Source organism: Carcharhinus amblyrhynchos, chromosome 17, assembly GCF_965287045.1.
Source record: "Carcharhinus amblyrhynchos chromosome 17, sCarAmb.v2.hapA, whole genome shotgun sequence".
Taxonomy (NCBI): Eukaryota; Metazoa; Chordata; class Chondrichthyes; order Carcharhiniformes; family Carcharhinidae; genus Carcharhinus; species Carcharhinus amblyrhynchos.
Genome location: NC_137340.1, coordinates 52,895,516 through 52,913,638, shown reverse-complemented (window position 1 = coordinate 52,913,638; position 18,123 = coordinate 52,895,516). Strand labels below are relative to the sequence as shown.

The 18,123-nt window shown below is 43.5% G+C and overlaps 1 protein-coding gene across 3 annotated transcripts in view; it reads right to left on the bottom strand.

Moving 5' to 3' along the window:
* Positions 1 to 1,158: 1,158 nt before the first annotated feature.
* Positions 1,159 to 18,123, bottom strand: part of cutc (cutC copper transporter homolog (E. coli)) — a 33,881-nt gene continuing 16,916 nt past the window's right edge. For 2 of the 3 annotated variants that reach the window (XM_080205962.1, XM_080205961.1), the window contains exons 5-9: positions 16,704 to 16,739; positions 15,457 to 15,590; positions 13,778 to 13,805; positions 8,185 to 8,290; positions 1,159 to 4,147 (exon numbers count right to left, since the gene is read on the bottom strand). In XM_080205962.1, coding sequence (XP_080062088.1) covers positions 4,036 to 4,147; positions 8,185 to 8,290; positions 13,778 to 13,805; positions 15,457 to 15,590; positions 16,704 to 16,739 — 416 coding nt within the window. In that variant the 3' untranslated portion in view covers positions 1,159 to 4,035. Of the gene's footprint in view, positions 4,148 to 8,109; positions 8,291 to 13,777; positions 13,806 to 15,456; positions 15,591 to 16,703; positions 16,740 to 18,123 lie in introns of all 3 variants that reach the window. The other variant, XR_013888862.1, reaches the window with a different exon arrangement.

Genomic DNA, 18,123 nt, shown 5'->3' with positions numbered 1-18,123 from the left:
ACACCTTCCAAGCATTCCAGTTTAAAGAAACTAGGACAGTAATTCAATTATTTCTTTATTTAACACTTCTAGTACCATCTCAACATAAACAATTCCAAATCATTAACTCTTCACTGAACTTTACCTAACTGAACATCAACTTTCAACTGAACTTTAATTATTAAACTGTACTTTAACTCGAACTGAACATCAATTTTAACTGCTTAACTGAAAATAGATACTATCAAGTTTAGGGAAATCTTGGCCAAGAAATATCCTCGATGTAGAATCTATTGTCTTCTTCTCTCTGAAGCATTCTTCAGGGTACAAGCTTTGTTGCAATGGTTGGTCTCTTCTGAGTTATCGCTGCTGAACAAAGGACTCATGTCTTTTATCCACAATTCTCCATTTTCTTCCAGAAGATTCTCTGTCATCCAACCAACTGTGTAACCAGAAACTGATTATATGGCTCAAATATCCAGTGAAATTACTTTTGAATGATGCCACAATCCTTAGCTCATCTGACATGTCCCACACATAGCAGCCATAAAAATTGGAGCCACAATGACTCAGTTAATGTAAACAACTTCCCTGATTTGACCAACACAGGAAGCTTCAGGTCACAGCTCTCAGACCAGAGCCTCTTTACCAAATGTATCTAGTTTTAATTGATAAATTGACCAAAATTCCCAGCATGCTTAGCTCTCACCCAGAATAGCCATTTTAAAGCCACTATTGTCATTATTGTTCTTAAATTATTGGTTGCAGCTGTTCTCTGTCCACACTCCTTAGATTAACTTCATCAGATTTGGTCAGTGGTCAGTGTCAGAATGGTATGACTGCAAGCAAGGCAGGTAGAGGGATGCAGGGGGTAGTGTTGAAGAATCCTCAACCCTTGAGTTTGTCTAACAGGCTTGATATTCTTGCTTCCTCTGTGGGCATGAGTGGGGGCTGCAGGGAAGATGAGCAAACTGACCACAGCACTGTGGTTCAGGGAGCCATTCAAGTGGGAGGAAGGGAAGTGTGGTTGTAATTAGGGATAATATACTCAGGGGAATACACCCTTCTCTGTGGCCAGGATTGAGAGTCCGTAGCGTTGTGCCTGCTACACAGCCTGTTTTAACCCTTATACAGTGGACAAATAACTGTGAGTAGATGTCTTGTTAGTACAACCAATATTTATTTAAAACACACAATCAATAATCCCCACCCAACCAACAATAAGTTACCTTACAGAAAATACTGAAGTTCAAGTCGAATATTAGACCTTGACTTAACTTTGCATGACTGGCAAGTACCCAAGCAGATAATGGCCTTTATCTGTGTGCTGGTCTCGGTCGTCCTCTGCGTAGTCTGGTCCTTTGGTCTGGTCTGGCACTCTAGCTCTGGTCTCACTTCCTTCTCGGGTGTGGTAGCCCTCCTCGTGCTGGTCATCGCTGGCGACGGTCACCGTTGTTGTAGCCCACTCGTGGGGTCAGAGAGAGAGATTCTTGGTTGCGCAGCACTCTTTGTACCCCCCCCCATTGGGTTTCGCGCCTCTTTTGGCCATTGCCAATCAATGGATCAGGACTTGATCACCCTGATCGATAAAGTCCAATCAGGTGCTGCCACACCAATCTCTGGGTGTGTCCCCAACAGTCATGTCTATAGGTGCTGGGGCATGTAATTTACACACCTCCCTCCTAAATAAGGGATTACAGCGCCCCTATTGATAAACAACCCAGTGTGATCAGGAAGTCTGTTTTGTCCTGGAGATGACCCACATCCTGTGTATTCACTCGTCTGGGTTGCAGCCTGTTTATCTCTGTCTGTTAGGCTGCAGCCTGTCGTTTTAGTTCTTATCCAATTGTCCCAGAGTGCTTTACAAATCGCCATTTTAGATGTCCTGTTTGGCCCCAGTAGGTTGTGGTGCCTGCCTGGTGCCAGGGTTTGGGATATCCCTTCTGGGTTGCAGAGAAACTTGGAGTGGGGGAGGAAAGATCAAGTTGTTGTGGTCCATATGGGACCAAGGGTTACGGGGAGAAGGCAAGAGAATGCGGAGGAAAATCATATCAGCCTTGACTGAAGGTGGAGCAGACTCGGTGAGTCGAATGGCCTAATTCTGTTCTTATATCTTTTTGCCTTATGGATTTTCTGATGAGCAGAGGTTGAGTAGGTTGGGCCAGTACCCGTTGGCATTTAGAATAATGAGGTGATCTCATTGAGACATATACAGGAAGTAGTTAATGACAAAGCATTGAATGCATTCAAGAGGTGGTTAGATATAGCACTTGGGGTGAATGGGATCAGAGGTTATGGGGAGGAAGCAGGGTTATTGAGTTGGATGATCAGCCATGATCATGATGAATGGTGGATTAGGCTCAAAGGGCCTAATGGCCTCCACCTGCTCCTATCTTCTATGTTTCTATAGGATTCTCAGAGGCTTGACAGGGTAGATGCTGAGAGGTTGTTTCTCCTGTGGGAAAGTCGAAGTCTAGAGGGCATAATCTCAGAGTGAGTGGTCACCCATTAAACACAGAAATGAAGAGGAATTTCTTCTCTGATGAGTGAACATGTGGACATGTGCAGAGGGCTGTAGAGGCTGGGTCATCAAGTATGTTCAAGACTGAGACAGACAGATTTTAATTAGTAAGGGAATAAAAGTTTATGAGGATATGGTGGGAAAGTGGAGCTGAGGATTATATCAGATCAGTCACAATCTCATTGAATGGTGGAGCAGACTCAATGGGCCGAATGGCCTAATTCTGTTTCTACGTCTTATGGTCTTACATCCAAAATGTATCAGCTTACACATTGACTTTAAGCAGTATTTGCCACCATTTTGTCCACTCACTCTATTGCGACTATGTGCCGTTCTCTGCAATTTACTGGTCTTCCTATCTACTCCATTCGTACTACAATAATTAATTAAGGAAGGGGTGCATGCATTTCAGGAACTGGCAACATGTAATCACAGATCTTAATAAAGGTCTTGCAAAGTGGCGCCATTCTCTTTTGGAGTGAGTCGCTATACGTACAATTTCATCATCTGGGCAGAAAAGTGAAATCTTTAGGAATTGGTGTTTGTTTCTTTACTTACTGTATGGAATATCTTTCTTTAATTGGTAATGGGTCTAGCTACCCTGATGGCTCAGTGAGTTTACCATTCAGTAGCAGAGTCAAACATGACAAGAAAGCTCCAGATTAGCTGGAGGTGGAGTTTCCTGATCTTATCTGGAATAGCAATAGGAATGTACAGCTGATAATAGTTCCAAAGGATTGAAAGAGGAAATTGGTCAAGGTTTCTGATTCCTGCCCATAGCAATGCAGAGTAGGAAGTACAATATGTGTAGAAAACACATTGAGGGGAGAAATTGATATCCACTGTGGGTCGACACACCCAACATTTAGGTTTACATGAGGTGGAGATGCTGGCGTTGGGCTGGGGTGGGCACAGGAAGAAGTCTCACACCACTCTGTGAACCACTCACCTGAAGGAGCAGCGCTCCGAAAGCTCATGATTCCAAATAAACCTGTTGGACTTTGACCTAGTGTTGTGAGACTTCTTACTAGGTTCACACTGGTAAAGGTTGGCCACTTGAGTTGGTTACCAGATGGTGGCTATGGAATTTTATTTGCAAGGGGCCAAACACTGAGGGTGGAGGAGGAAAAAGGAACAATGTTAATGAAGAAAAGAATTGGAGCATTGAGTTAACAACTTTTAATTATTATGAAAGCAAGTTATGTGCACTGGCAGTCATCACACTTCTTTTAGTGGAGGGTACGTAGAGCTCCTTCTATACAATACAAATAAGAATTCCAGTTGCATTGCTCTGAAAACAAAGTCAATCATTTAAAAATCATAGAAAAATGATGTAAAAGGTTCCTCGGCCACAAGACTTGTGATTTAATGAGTTGCATTCAACCCAAATCTCTTGCTTGTTCCTCTCCCAGTTAGAAGGCAAGTCATAATTGTTGAACTGTACAAACCCGTACTCGATCAGGTAGATGCTTCAGTGAGTCTTCCATACAGCGGTATTTATTCCCTGGTTTTCTTAGTTGTAAGATTCTCAGTGCTTATACAGTCTCCTTGGCAATAGTGATTATTGTTTTTAGCCTGCAGATGTCTGCCACTTTCACACTGTACTCTGGCGGAGTGAGAGATATTCCCATGGAAACAGAGCAGTTTCTAAAGAGAAAAGGAGAAGCACAGATGTATCATCCCATCATGGCTTGGAGTGTTAGGGTATTGATTTCCCATTGCACAATGCTTATGTACAGCAAGTTAAAAGCCAGCAGACTGGCTTTTTCTACAGTAGTTTAATACAACTAAGTGGGCAAGGGTTTGTGTGTTGAGATGGATAGAAAATAGTTTGGCAAACAAGAAACATAAAGTAGGAATAAACAGGTATTTTCCAAGTGGCAGGCAGTGACTAGTGGGATACCGCAGGGATCGGCGTTCGGATCCCAACTATTCACAGTATATATTAATAATTTAGATGAAGGAACTAAATGTAGTATCTCCAAATTTGCAGAGGGGTGGGAGGGTGAGCTGTGAGGAGGATGCAGAGATGCTTCAGTGTGATTTGGACAGGCTGAGTGAATGGGCAAATGAATGGCAGATGCAGTATAATGTGGATAAATGTGGTTATCCACTTTGGTAGCAAGAACAGGAAGGCAGATTATTACCAGAATGACTATAAATTGAGAGGGGAATGTGCAACGAGACCTGGGCATCCTCGTACACCAGTTACTGAAAGTAAACATGCAACTACAGCAGAAGGTGAAGGTGGCAAATAGCGAGAGGATTCGAGTACAGGAATAGTGATGTCTTGCTGCTGTTATACAGGGCCTTGGTGAGGCCACACCTGAATATTGTGTGCAGTTTTGGTTTTCTTATCTGAGGAAGGATGCTCTTGCCTTGGAGGGAATTTAGTGAAGGTTTACCAGACTGATTCCAGGGATGGTGAGATTGAGATATTAGAAGAGATTGAATTAATTAGGATTATATTTCTGCAGTTTAGAAGAATGAGAGGGGATCTCATAGAAACCTAAAAAATTCTAACAGGGACTACACAGATATATGTTCCCGATGGTGAAGGAAACCAGGACCAGGGGTCATAGTCTGAGGATTCAAGGTAGACTGTTTAGGACAGAGATGAGGAGAACTTTCTTCCCCCAGTGAGTAGCGAACCTGTGGAATTCACTAAATCCTAGAGCAGTTGAGGCCATACCATTGTCTGTTTTCAAGAAAGAGTCAGATATAGCTCTTGGGCTAAATAGATCAAAAGATAGCCCCCATATCCTTTGAAAGTAGGAACAGGTTACTGAGTTGGATGATCAGCCATGCTCATATTGAATGGCAGAATAGGCTCGAAAGGCTGAATGGCCTATTCCTGCTTCTATTTTCTATATTTCTGTGAATGGCTTGTTTGACCACTTTAGAGGCCAGTTAAGACTCAACAATGAAGACGAACACACCAGTGGATTAGCAGGGTAAATGCATGGGGTTAAGGAGATAGGGCAGGAAAATAGGCCCGGCTAAGATCCTCTGTCAGAGTCAGTGCAGACTTGATGGATTGAATAGCCTCCTTCTGCACTGTAGTGATTCTATGAACATTATGTGAATCTGGAGTCACATGTAGGCCAGGCAGGGTAAGGATGGTGGATTTCTTTCTCTCAAGGACATTAATGAAACATTTTTTTTTGGACAATCTGATAATTTCATGGCCATCATCACTGTGACATGCTTTATCAATTCACTGAATTTAAACTCCTCCAGTTGCCATTATAGGATTTGAACCCTGTTAGCCTGGGCCGCTGGGCTAACATTACCACTACATCTCTGTCTAGCTTTTGACATCTGAACTGAGCTTATAAATCTTGTTTGGGAACACAATACGAGAAGCAGACCCTCAGAAAGTATAAAACCAGTAGACTTCTTTGTAGGGCTGAGTGGTCAGTGGTTGCTCAAGCTCTTAGCACGGTCAAAAGTCAATAGCTGCCTGATGACAGTCAAGCCCAATCAAACTTAATCTACATGGAAATAAGGTTATATTAAATACTTGTCGTTTAATGAACTACTAACTTCCAGAGTCACAGTGTGGCTTCTGCAAAGGTTGCGGGACTATTGACATGATTTTTGCCGTGTGCCAACTTCAGGAGAAGTGTCAGGAGCAGAATCGCAAGCTCTACGCAATCTTTGTTGACCTTGCCAAAGCCTTCAACACTGTCAGTCGACAAGGCATGTGGAGGATCATGTCAAAGTTCGGCTGTCCCCACAAATTCATTCAGATGGTAAGCCAGTTCCATGATGGCATGAAGGCCAGAGAACTGGACAGCGGAGAATCCTCTAATGCATTCCCAGTCACCAATGGCATCAAAAAGAGCTGTGTGCTCGCACCCACACTGTTCAGCATGATGTTTATTGCCATGCTGAATAATGCCTTCCAGGACTCCGTTGCTGGAATCAGCCAGTGGATGGGAAGCTCTTCAACCTGAGGAGACTTCAAGCTAATGCTAAAGTAAAGGAGACTGTTCTGAGAGACTTCCTCTTTGTCGATGACTGCGCCCTGTATACTGGCTCAGAGCAGTGATGCAAATCAGTATGGACAAATTTTCCATGGCTTGTGACCACTTTGGACTCACCATCAACATTAAAAAGACCAAAGTCATGCACCAGCCTGATCCTTATGCACCACACACAGAGCCCATAATCACAATCATAGGGCAGAAACCACAGACAGTGCACCAGTTCACTTATCTTGGCAGCACCCTCACCCGAGCATCATATTGACACAGAAGTTAACTGCAGAATACCAAGGGCAACTTCTGCTTTCAGTAGACTGTGTTCCATTGTATCAGAATATCAAGGAATCAGCCCAGCAACAAAACTGAAGATCTACAGAGCTGTGGTACTCACTACCCTTCTTGTATGCCTGTGAAACGTGGACTGTGTCTTGAAGGCATACAGGCAGCTCAACCATTTCCACGTGATTTGTCTTCACAGAATATTACGCATCAGATGGCAAGACAAAGTACCAGACACCGAAGTTCTCTCTCGAGCAAGTCTACCATCAGTCCACACACTGCTGATGAGAGCGCAGACCCAGTGGGCAGGTCATGTCATCTGTATGCTGGACGAGTGCATACCCAAGCTGCTCCTTTTTGGGGAACTCTCTGCTGGAAGACGCTTGCATGAAGGGCAGAAGAAACATAACAAAGACACACTCAAGGGCTCCCTGAAGTCGCTAGACCTAGATACGACCACCTGGGAAACGCTGGCACAAAACCGCCCTACCTGGTGCTGCCTCATCCACAAGGGTTGTCAAGCTTACGGAGCAAGGTGCATTGCTGAAGCACAACTTAAGTGCAAGCTGCGCAATTCCAGAGCCATCAGTGCAACAACTACAGTGTCTACACAAGTCTGTCCAATATGTGCCAGGACATTTTGTGCCCAAATTGGCCGGATCAGTCATCTTCGGACACACCGCATCCAGCCTCAAAATGACTAATGGTGTCGAGGTCCTCATCGACAACGATAGACGAACAACAAGTTACATAACAACAATACCGTTACCAGTCAACAGAAAAGATTGTGTTCCATGACATATTTGTCAAACTTCTTCTTAGTTCCCACCGATCTCTGACCTTCTATTTTGCTTTACCTGCCCCATCCCCTCTTTAAGAGTATAAAATCCATCACATTGGATGCTGGGACAGTGAGTAAATTTGAGGAGGAGTTAGACATTTTTAATTACTAATGGGTGGAAGGATTATGGGGAGAAGGCAGGAAAATGGGGATGAGGAGTATATCAGCCATGATTGAATGGCAGAGCAGACTCGATGGGCCAAATTCTGTTCCTGTACCTTATGATCCTATGATCATTTCTCCCTTTCTTTAATTCTGAAGAAGAGTCATACAGACTCAAAACTTTAACGCTGTTCCTCTAGGCTGCCAGGCTTGTTGAATCCTTCCAGAACTGTTGGCTTTAGTTTCAGTAAAAAACAATATTGTTTAAAACCACCCAAACCTAATTCATATGGAACATATTATTCCAGAACTAATATCCTTTTATTAAAACAGTAACTACAGGAGGAAATTCACCAAGACTTAACAAAGAATTATAAAACATGGATATTTCTACTTACCATTTGTAACAAGTTAATGCACGTGATCTTCCCTCTCCCCACATCTCCTCAAGTTAATCATTCTAATTGACCTACCTAAATTTCATTAGAGAGTCACGAGAGGTTCGGCCAGAGCAGTGAAACTCACGGGCTCCGGAACCTTCCAGAATCCGCTGCACATTTCTCTCTGTTATTCCTCCCCCTACACAACAAACAAACATAAAAGGGACACATTCTATTGAAAAGACACTTGCATGTCTGCACTACCCATCATAATCTCACACCCAGAAAGCTTCTCAGCCAATGAAGTACTTTTGAACCAAAAACAGGAAAATGCTGGAAAGTCTCAGCAAGTCTGACAGCATCTGTGCAGAGAGAATAGAGCAGATGTTTCGAGCTCTGATGAAAGGTCATCTCGGCTCAAAATAATGGGCTGTATTCTCTCTCCACAAATGCTGTCAAACCTGCTGAGATTTTCCAGCATTTTCCTGTTTCTGTTTCAGATTCCAGCATCCAAAACGTTTTTCAAGTTTGTTGTTGTTATTGTATGGGAAATGTGGCAGCCAATTTGTGCACAGCAAGCTCCCACAAACAGCAATGTGATAATGATCAGATAATCTGCTTTGGTGATGTTGATTGAGGGATAAATGTCGGCCAAGACAGCAGAGGGAACTCCCTAGCTCTTCTTTAAAACAGTGCCATAGCATCTGTAATGTCCACCTGAGAGAGCAGGCAAGGCCTTGGTTTAATACCTCATGTGCACTCCGACCGTGCAACATTCTCTCAGTGCTGCAGTGAGTCTATAAGCCTAGGTTGTGTGCTTAAGTGTCTGGAGTGACACTTGAATCATGACCTTCTGACTCGGAAAGAGGAACGCTACCAACTGATCCATGATAGATTACCATTAATTGAAAATCTCAGTCATACAGTCTCTATATATCGACACACAAGGGAACTTACATTATCTTACATACTGGGGCCTCAACTCTTTACAGTCTATTTTAAAACTTAGTCAGAGAGATACGAGAGCAATGTATCTAAGTTTTCTGGCAAAAGCAAGCTAGGAATGCAAGTTGTGAAGAGGGCACAAAGAGTCTGCAAAGAAACATACTGACCAGGTGAATGGGCAATATGTTGGTAAATTGAGGAAGTGTGAAATTATTACTTTTGCTAGGAAGAATAGAAAATTAGAATGTCTTTCAAAAAGCATGAAACTTTAGAAGTAATATCAGAGAGACTTGGGTGTACTTGTACAAGGGGTATAGGCACTTAGTATGGAGGTACAGTCAGCAATCAAGAAGGCACATGGCACGTTGACCATAATTGAAAGGGGATTTCAGTATAAGGAGGAGGAAATCTTGCTACAATTGTAAAAGGCTTTAATGAGACCAAATCTGGAATACCCTGTGTGCTTTTGGTCTCTATATTTCAGGAAGGGAATGCTTGCATTGGGGGAGATGCAGCAAAGGTTCATTGATTGATCCCTGGGATCAATAGGCCTGCACTCTTTGGAGTTCAGAAGAATGGAACATAAAAGATTCTGAATGGGCATGATGTGAAAGATACTGAGAAGTCATTTCCTTTGGCAAGGGAATCTTGAACATGAGGGCACAGTCTCGGCATAAGGGGCAGATCATTTAGGACTAAGGTGAAGATAAATTTCTTCACTCAGATGGTGCTGAATATTTCATCATTGGATATGTTCAAGGTGAGATAAATAGATTTTTGTTTTTTAAATGAATCACGGGGAATGGGGAGCGGGCATGAAAGTGAAGTTGAAGCTTGTCTAATTAAATGGCAGAGCAGGCCTGAGGTACCATATGGTCCACTCTTGTTCCTATTTCTTATATAATACATCTCCTTTGGACTCGATATTTTTTGATGAGTCATATAAAAATATTATATGGAATATTGTAGGATTAACTATCAATCAGCTTTAGTGGGAGGCAAAGGCCTAGTGGTATTATCGCTAGACTATTAATCCAGAAACTCAGCGACTAGTGGAGTGCCCCAAGGGTCGGTGCTGGGGCCTCAGCTTTTTACCATTTATATAGATGATCTGGAGGAGGGAACCGAGTGTAGAGTGTCGAAATTTGCTGATGACACCAAGATTGGGGGAACGGCAAATTGTGCGGAGGGTGTGGAGAGTCTACAGAAGGATCTAGATAGGCTGGGCGAATGGGCCAGGAAATGGCAAATGGAATTTAATGTTGGCAAGTGTGAGGTGGTCCACTTTGGTAGGAAGAATGGTAGGAAGGACTATTACTTACGGGGTGAAAAACTGCAGCAGGCGACGGTGCAGAGGGACCTCGGGGTCCTTGTGCATGAGTCGCAAAAACCCAGCTTGCAGGTGCAGCAGGTGGTCAGGAAGGCAAATGGGATGCTGGCCTTCATAGCGAGGGGGATTGAATATAAAAGTAGGGAGGTCTTGCTGCAGCTGTATAGGGCATTGGTGAGGCCGCAGCTGGAGTACTGTGTGCAGTTTTGGGCGCCGCACCTGCGCAAAGATATTTTGGCCTTGGAGGGAGTGCAGAGGAGGTTTACTAGGCTGATACCGGAGTTGAGAGGGTTGAGCTATGAGGAGAGGCTGAATAAACTGGGCTTGTATTCGTTAGAGTTTAGAAGAATGAGGGGAGATCTCATTGAGACGTATAAGATGATGAATGGGATGGATAGGATAGAGATGGAAAGACTCTTCCCGCTCAAAAAAGACAGTAGGACTAGGGGGCACAGCCTCAAGATAAAAGGGGGGCGGTTTAGAACGGAGTTGAGGAGGAACTTCTTCACTCAAAGGGTGGTGAATCTCTGGAATTCTCTGCCCGTTGAAGTGGTGGAGGCTGCCTCGCTAAATATTTTTAAGACGCGGGTTGATGGGTTTTTGATAGGAGAGGGGATTAAGGGTTATGGGGAGAGGGCGGGAAAGTGGAACTGAGCAGCGACAGATCAGCCATGATCTTATTGAATGGCGGGGCAGGCTCGAAGGGCTGGATGGCCTACTCCTGCTCCTATTTCTTATGTTCTTATGTTCTAACGTTCTGGGATCCCGGTTCGAATCCCACCACGGCAGATGGTGGAATTTGAATTCAATAAAAAATATCTGGAAATAAGAATCTACTGATGACCATTGTCGAACGTTGAAAAAACCCATCTGGTTCACTAATGTGACTTTAGGGAAGGAAATCTGCCGTCCTTACCTGGTCTGGCTACAAGTAACTCCAGGGTCACAGCAATGTGGTTGACTCTCAACTGCCCTCAGGCAACTAGGGATGGGCAATAAATGCTGGTCAGCCAGCGACACCCATGTCCCAAGAATTAATAAATAAAAAGGCTGTCTTGTATTCTGGGTGGCACAGTGGTTAGCACTGCTGCATCACAGCACCAGGGACCGAGGTCTGATTCCAATCTTGGGTGACTGTCTGTGTGGAGTTTGCATGTTCCCCCATGTCTGCGTGGGTTTCCTCCGGGTGCTCCAGTTTCCTCCCACATTCCAAAGTTAGATGGATTGGCCATGCTGAATTGTCCTTAGTGTCCCAAGATGTTTAGGGTGGAGGGAATAGCCATGGGAAATGTGTGTGGTTGCGGGAATGGGACAGGGGAGAGTGCCTGAATGTGTTGCTCTGTTGGAGGGTCAGTGGCCTCTTCTGCACTTTAGGGATTCTATGATTCTACGACTGTTCCTTCGTTTCAGTTTAGCTCCGAATCGGCAATGACCCAAAGCAAATAAACTGCTGCTATTTTGGATGATAGCCGGGATTAACTCATTCAGAGAAGTCACTGGATAACAGAAAATCAGAAAAATATCACAAGTGACCTTGTAAGACTGTCACACCATTGGAGAATCTGTAATTTAGGTGTAACTTTGTACTTTGGAATACATTGAGATAAAAACAAAATATTGTGGATGCTGGAATCTGAAACACTTCAGAATACACTCTGTTTGTAGTCTTTCTCAGTAATGTTGGTTTGTTTTATGAGATCATTTTTAAAGTTTAAGGCAATGCACTCTCTTTCCTGCATGCTGCACCTGACCTGGAAGTACCTGAGGTTGCAGTATCATTCACCCTCACCCCCTCTGCTCACTCAAAGAACATCAATGGAATGGAGTGTTTGTAGTGTGAGGCAGGATTGGTTGATCATTAAGCTTACAGGATTCCTTTGGTGTTTTGCACTTTCAAAGAGCAAAGAACACAGAAAATTACAGCACAGGAACAGACCCTTCGGCCCTCCAAGCTTACACCGACAATGCTGCCTGACTTAACTAAAACCCCCTACGCTTCCAGGGACCATATCCTTCTATTCCCATCCTATTCATGTACTTGTCAAGACGCCCCTTAAAAGTCACTATCATATCTGTTTCCACTACCTCCCCTGGCACCAAGTTCCAGGCACCCACCATTCTCTGTGTAAAAAATCTGCCTCATACATTTCTTTTAAAACTTGCCCCTCGCACCTTAAAGCTGTGCCCCCTAGTAATTGACTCTCCCACCCTGGGAAAAAGCTTCTGACAATTCACTCTGTCCATGCCTCTCATAATCTTATAGATTTCTATCAGGTCTTCCCTCAATCTCCGTCGCTCCAGTGAGAACAAACCAAGTTTCTCCAACCTCTCCTCATAGCTAATGCCCTCCATACCAGGCAACATCCTGGTGAATCTTTTCTGTACCCTCTCCAAAACCTCCACATTCTTCTGGTATTGTGACAATCAGAATTGAACACTATATTCCAAGTGCAGCCTCACTAAGGTTCTATAAGGCTGCAATATGACTTGCCAATTTTTAAACTCAATACCCTGGCCGACGAAGGCAAGCATGACGTATGCCTTTTCGACTACCTTCTCCACCTGCATTGCCACTTTCAGTGACTTGTGTACCTGTACACCCAGATTCCTTTGCCTGTCAATACACAGAAGGGTTCTGCCATCAATTTCCATCACTTTCTATCAATAAACTTCAAAGTAGCAAAATATATATAGGTGAATCACGTTTTTAACCCTGTGTGTACCAGGTTAGAGAGAAATTTGGCATGTTAGCTATGACCCTCACCAACTTTCACAGGTGCACCACAGAAAGCATTCTTTCTGGTTGTATCACAGCTTGGTATGGGGTCCTGCTCTGCCCAAGACCACAAGGAACTGCAACAGGTCATGAATGAAGCCCAATCCATCATGCAAACCAGCCTCCCATCCATGACTCTGTCTACACTTCCCACTGCCTTGGCAAAGCAGCCAGCATAATTAAGGACCCCTCGCACCCCAAACATTCTCTCTTCCACCTTCTGCCATTGAGGAAAAAGATACAAAAGACTGAGGTCACGTACCATCCAACTCAAGAACACTTCTTCCCTGCTGCCATCAGGCTTTTGAATGGACTTACCTTAAATTAAATTGATCTTTCTCTACACCCTAGCTATGACTGTTACACTACATTCTGCACCCTCTTGTTTCCTTCTCTATGAATGGTTTGTTTTGTCTGTATAGCATGCAAAAAACGATACTTTTCACTCTATGTGAATACATGTGACAATAATAAATTAAATCAAATAATGATACAACAGAGGCAAAACTGATCAATTTTGGAATAATCATGTCCAGTACGGATCTGTATTACACCCCTCCAGATTCCACTGTCCACTGAACAATCAACAGAATTTGAAATTGCAAGATAGCTGAAAACACAGGACTCAGCATTACCTGGTACGACAATAATCCTTTGTTTCGCCTGAAATATGCAATTGGAAGAAAAGAAAAGCAATGTTAAAAGCTGAAGGAAGGGAATTCCTGAAGGATTTAAGTTATTACTGTCCATACACAAGGTTAATCGCGAGAGATTTAGATCAAAGGTTGGGAGAAAGTTCTTCACGAGGCTACAGAATCCATTTACAGGGTCAGTTCTTCCACCACAAACAATGTTAACATTAAGAAGTAGGTTGGATAGATGATTAAAAAGTACTATCTCTCTCACACTGTAAAACTCTGATGCTCTGTATCTTAACTCAAACCGAGATATCCTTCAGCCCTGTGTTCGTTGACCGAGCGGTTCCCAGTCTGAGGAAAATTGATTTTCAAATCCTCATCCTTGTTTTCAAATCCATCCATTGCTTCAGCCCTCAGTCACCCCTTTCATTCACCAGTCCCTGCTCCTACTCCTCAGTCACGTATATACACAAGATCACACCATCCCTTTAATACCGCATTCCTCCATTTTCCGTATAAATCTGTTAGATGATGCTTTACTGAACACCTTGAGAGTCCGTATATTCATTGACAGCACTGCCTTCCATCAATCCTGCTATTTCATCAAAGAACTTAGTCAAGTCAGTCAGGCACAATTTGTACTTTACAAACCTGTGCAGCCTGTATCTTATTAACCCATGCTTTTCCAAACAAAAATGAATTTTGTCTGAACAATGCTGAACTAGTTTCCCTATAACTGTATCCATGCTTTTGCCTCAACTGCTCTTGTGCTCTACATTCTCACCTCTCTCTAGGTAAAAGATTTCTCATGAGTTCCCAGTTCAATTTATCAATAACATTCTTATGATGATGGTTCCCATCTGACCTGCCAGCTTTATCCCTCTCCCTTCTTTTCAACAGTTCAGGTTATGTTTCGTTACGCTGAATCGTATTTACCACACAGTGACACTGGCTGCTTGGTGGCACAGTGGTTAGCACTGCTGCCTCACACTGCCAGGGACCCGGTTCAATTCCCGGCTTGAGTCACTGTCTTTACGGAGTCTGCACATTCTTCCTGTGTGTGCATGGGTTTTCTCCGGGAGCTCCGGTTTCCTCCCAGTCCAAAAACGTGCAGATTAGGTGGATTGGCCATGCTAAATTGCTCCTTAGTGTCGGGGGACTAGCTAGGATAAATACATGAGTGGCATAGTGGTTAGCACTGCTGGCTCACAGCTCCAGGGACCTGGATTCAATTCCCAGCTTGGGTCACTGTCTGTATGGACTTTGCACGTTCTCCCCATGCCTGCATGGGTTTCCTCCAGGTGCTCCAGTTTCCTCCTACATTCTGAAAGACGTGCTGCTTAGATGCATTCGCCCGAACAGGCTCTGGAATGTGACAACTAGGGAAATTTCACAGTAACTGCTTTGCAGTGTTAATGAAAGCCTTGCTTGTGACTAATAAATAAATTCTAACTTTAACGTTACATGGGATTATGGGGATAGGGCCTGAGTGGGATTGTGGTTGGTGCAGATTTGATGGGCTGAATGGCCTCCTTCTGCACTGGAGGATTCTATCATTCTATGATACATAAAGTGGCCATTCAGCCCAATAAGCTCATTCTGGCATTTCTCAGTGTCAATGTCCCAGAGAAAAGTGTGTGCATTTGAAGAAAATGCTGCCCGAACCACAGACTTACCTGTTCTACCAGACGCTTAATGACAGGCAGCCCCTCAAGTGCTGTACTGTCACATCCGCTGGTGAGAACTCGCTCAAAGCCCAGCGAGATGAGGCACTCCAGGGCCGTGGTGGGATCATGCACCATATCAAATGCTGTGGGGACACAAACAACAGCTGGTGTCAGAGGACCAGTACAACAACCAGAAAGAGAAATCAGAGAATGTTATCTTTACAGTCAAAGCCCTCTCCTCCTCCCAATTGCAGACTCTACTCCAAAGCCTTCATTTTCTAATGGAAAATACTTGTTAATGCTGTGAAGCTCAAAGGCAAACCTCCAGGATCACAGAATCACTACAGTGCAGAAGGAGGCCCATTGAATCTCCACAATCCCACTCAGGCCCTATCCCTATAACTCCACTTTTTTACACTGCTTGTACCCCTAACACTAAGGGACAATTTAGTATGGCCAATCAACCTAACCAGCACAGCTTTGAACTGTGGGAGGAAACTGGAGCACCCAGAGGAAACAGTGCAAACTCCACACAAAGAGTCAGCCGAGGCCGGAATTGAACCCAGGTCCCTAGCGCTGTGAGACAGCAGTGCTAACCACTGTGCCACCATAGCGTCCAAATTTGGCTATTTTGATATTCATCCTGTCAGCACAGCTTCACTATTCAATCATAGTGAATCATAATTCTGCCTTATGCAGAATTGCAGCACAGCAACAGGCCATTCGACCCAATTGGTGAATGCTGTTTAGCTTCCTCCCACCCATCACCATACCTGTCCATTCCTAACTCCCAATATGATTATCCAGCTTCCCTTGAGGTACATCCAGGACTTTTGCCTCAATTTCTGTTGAGTGGCATATTCTCATTGCTTTCTGGACAAAGAAGGTTATCCAAAATTCTCAACTGAATTTATTAGTGGCTGTCTCTAATTCTGGTTTTCCCTTCAATTAAAAACTCTCCTCCATGTCTATCCTATTGAACTTCTTCATCATTTTAAAGACCTCTATCGGGTCACCTCTCACTCTTCAATTTTCTACAGGGGAAAGCTGTTCAGGCTTTTCTAATAATTATAACCTTTCCATTCTGTTATCATGCTCATGCTCATCTTACTACTACCATCTACTCTGGTGCTCAATATCCTCCCAGAAACAGTACATTCCCCTTCTGCCCATCCTACCCTTGCCTCCCTTCAACACCTCAGGCTCAACCTATCTTCTCCTCAAAGGTCATTCCCTCTCTGTTAAGACATACTCACCTCTGTGAAAAGTCACAGACAAAGGTCGTGATTCAGCTGTAACAGAAGAAGTAATATTTAAACATTCAGAATAGGTATCAGTTGACTTAAAAAGAAAATAAAAACTTCAAACTTAAGAACTGGAATGGACCATTCTGCCAAACAAGGTCTTGAGCCCAGCTCCCCATCGTCTCCACTGTTTCACTCCATAGAAACACAAGTCTAATGATTGCATTTCTACACCACCTTTCATTACCTCAATACAGTCCAAAGCAATGGAGTACTTTTGAAGTGCAGTCACCATTTACATGCAGGAAATGTGACAGCCAATTTGCACGCAGCAAGCTCCCCAAACAGCAATGAGATAATGATGCATTTTCAGTGATGTGGGCTGAGGCTAAATATTGCCCAGGAAATCAGGCCTAACTCCCCTCCCCTGCTTCAAAATAGTGCCATATTTATCTTCACCTGAAGGACAGACTGGGGCTATGAGGTAGAGGTTGATTCCCTTTTTGAGATGCCACACTGAATCCTGCAAAGAGGAATATCTTGCTTCATAATCTGTTCTAAGTTTTGGGGAGGTGTAGACTGTTCTTGATTCACATTTAGGCGTTCTTTAACAGGGAGATCTGACACTCACTCTAAGTGAATAATCAACCTGTTGATTAAAGTAAGGTTCTGCTGGAATGCTGTTCAAATAAATACAAGGTCCTTTCATTACCAAAAAATAATAATATAACAGAAACTTAATCACTCTCAAAAAATATACAACTAGGTGTTTTAGCTTTGGAAACCCTTTGGATGTCATAAAGTACTTCACAACCAATGAAGAACTTTTTGAAGGGTAGTTACTGCTGTAATAGGAAATTCCGCAAAATTCAATTCCGGTGTCTGTAAGATGAAGAATTCTCTTAAGAGATAGCTTCCTGCCAGCTAAAAACTGTTCTTCCCTCTCTAAGGGGAAGAGGTGTGGCAGCTCTTCAGTTGCACTGCAGCCAGGCAGTTGAGTTCCTCTTTTTATAACTGTGATGATCTAATCAACTTTCCTACACCAGGATTGGTTTGACATTGTCAACAACAGCAAATTCAAATTTGATAGATTCCTGATATTTAAACTGATAGGCTGTCAAAATGCAAAAGCCTGCAAAGCCTGTTACCAAAGCAACCTTGATGCTTGGTCCTCATTACAAATGTTGCAATCTATATACCCTGTAGGCGTCTGCATTTTAAACATCCAGGCAGGGAACACAATATCATCTTTTAAAGGGACCATACTTCACAAACTCAACTTCACAACATTGGGGTCCCAGTTTAACTCATCATCAAAAAGATGCCATTTCCAGCAGTGCAGCACTCCTTCCGTACTGGAGTTTCAGCTACTCAAATCTTGAAGTGGGACTTAATCCCAGAACTTTGTGTCTCAGAGCAATTGCGGGAAATT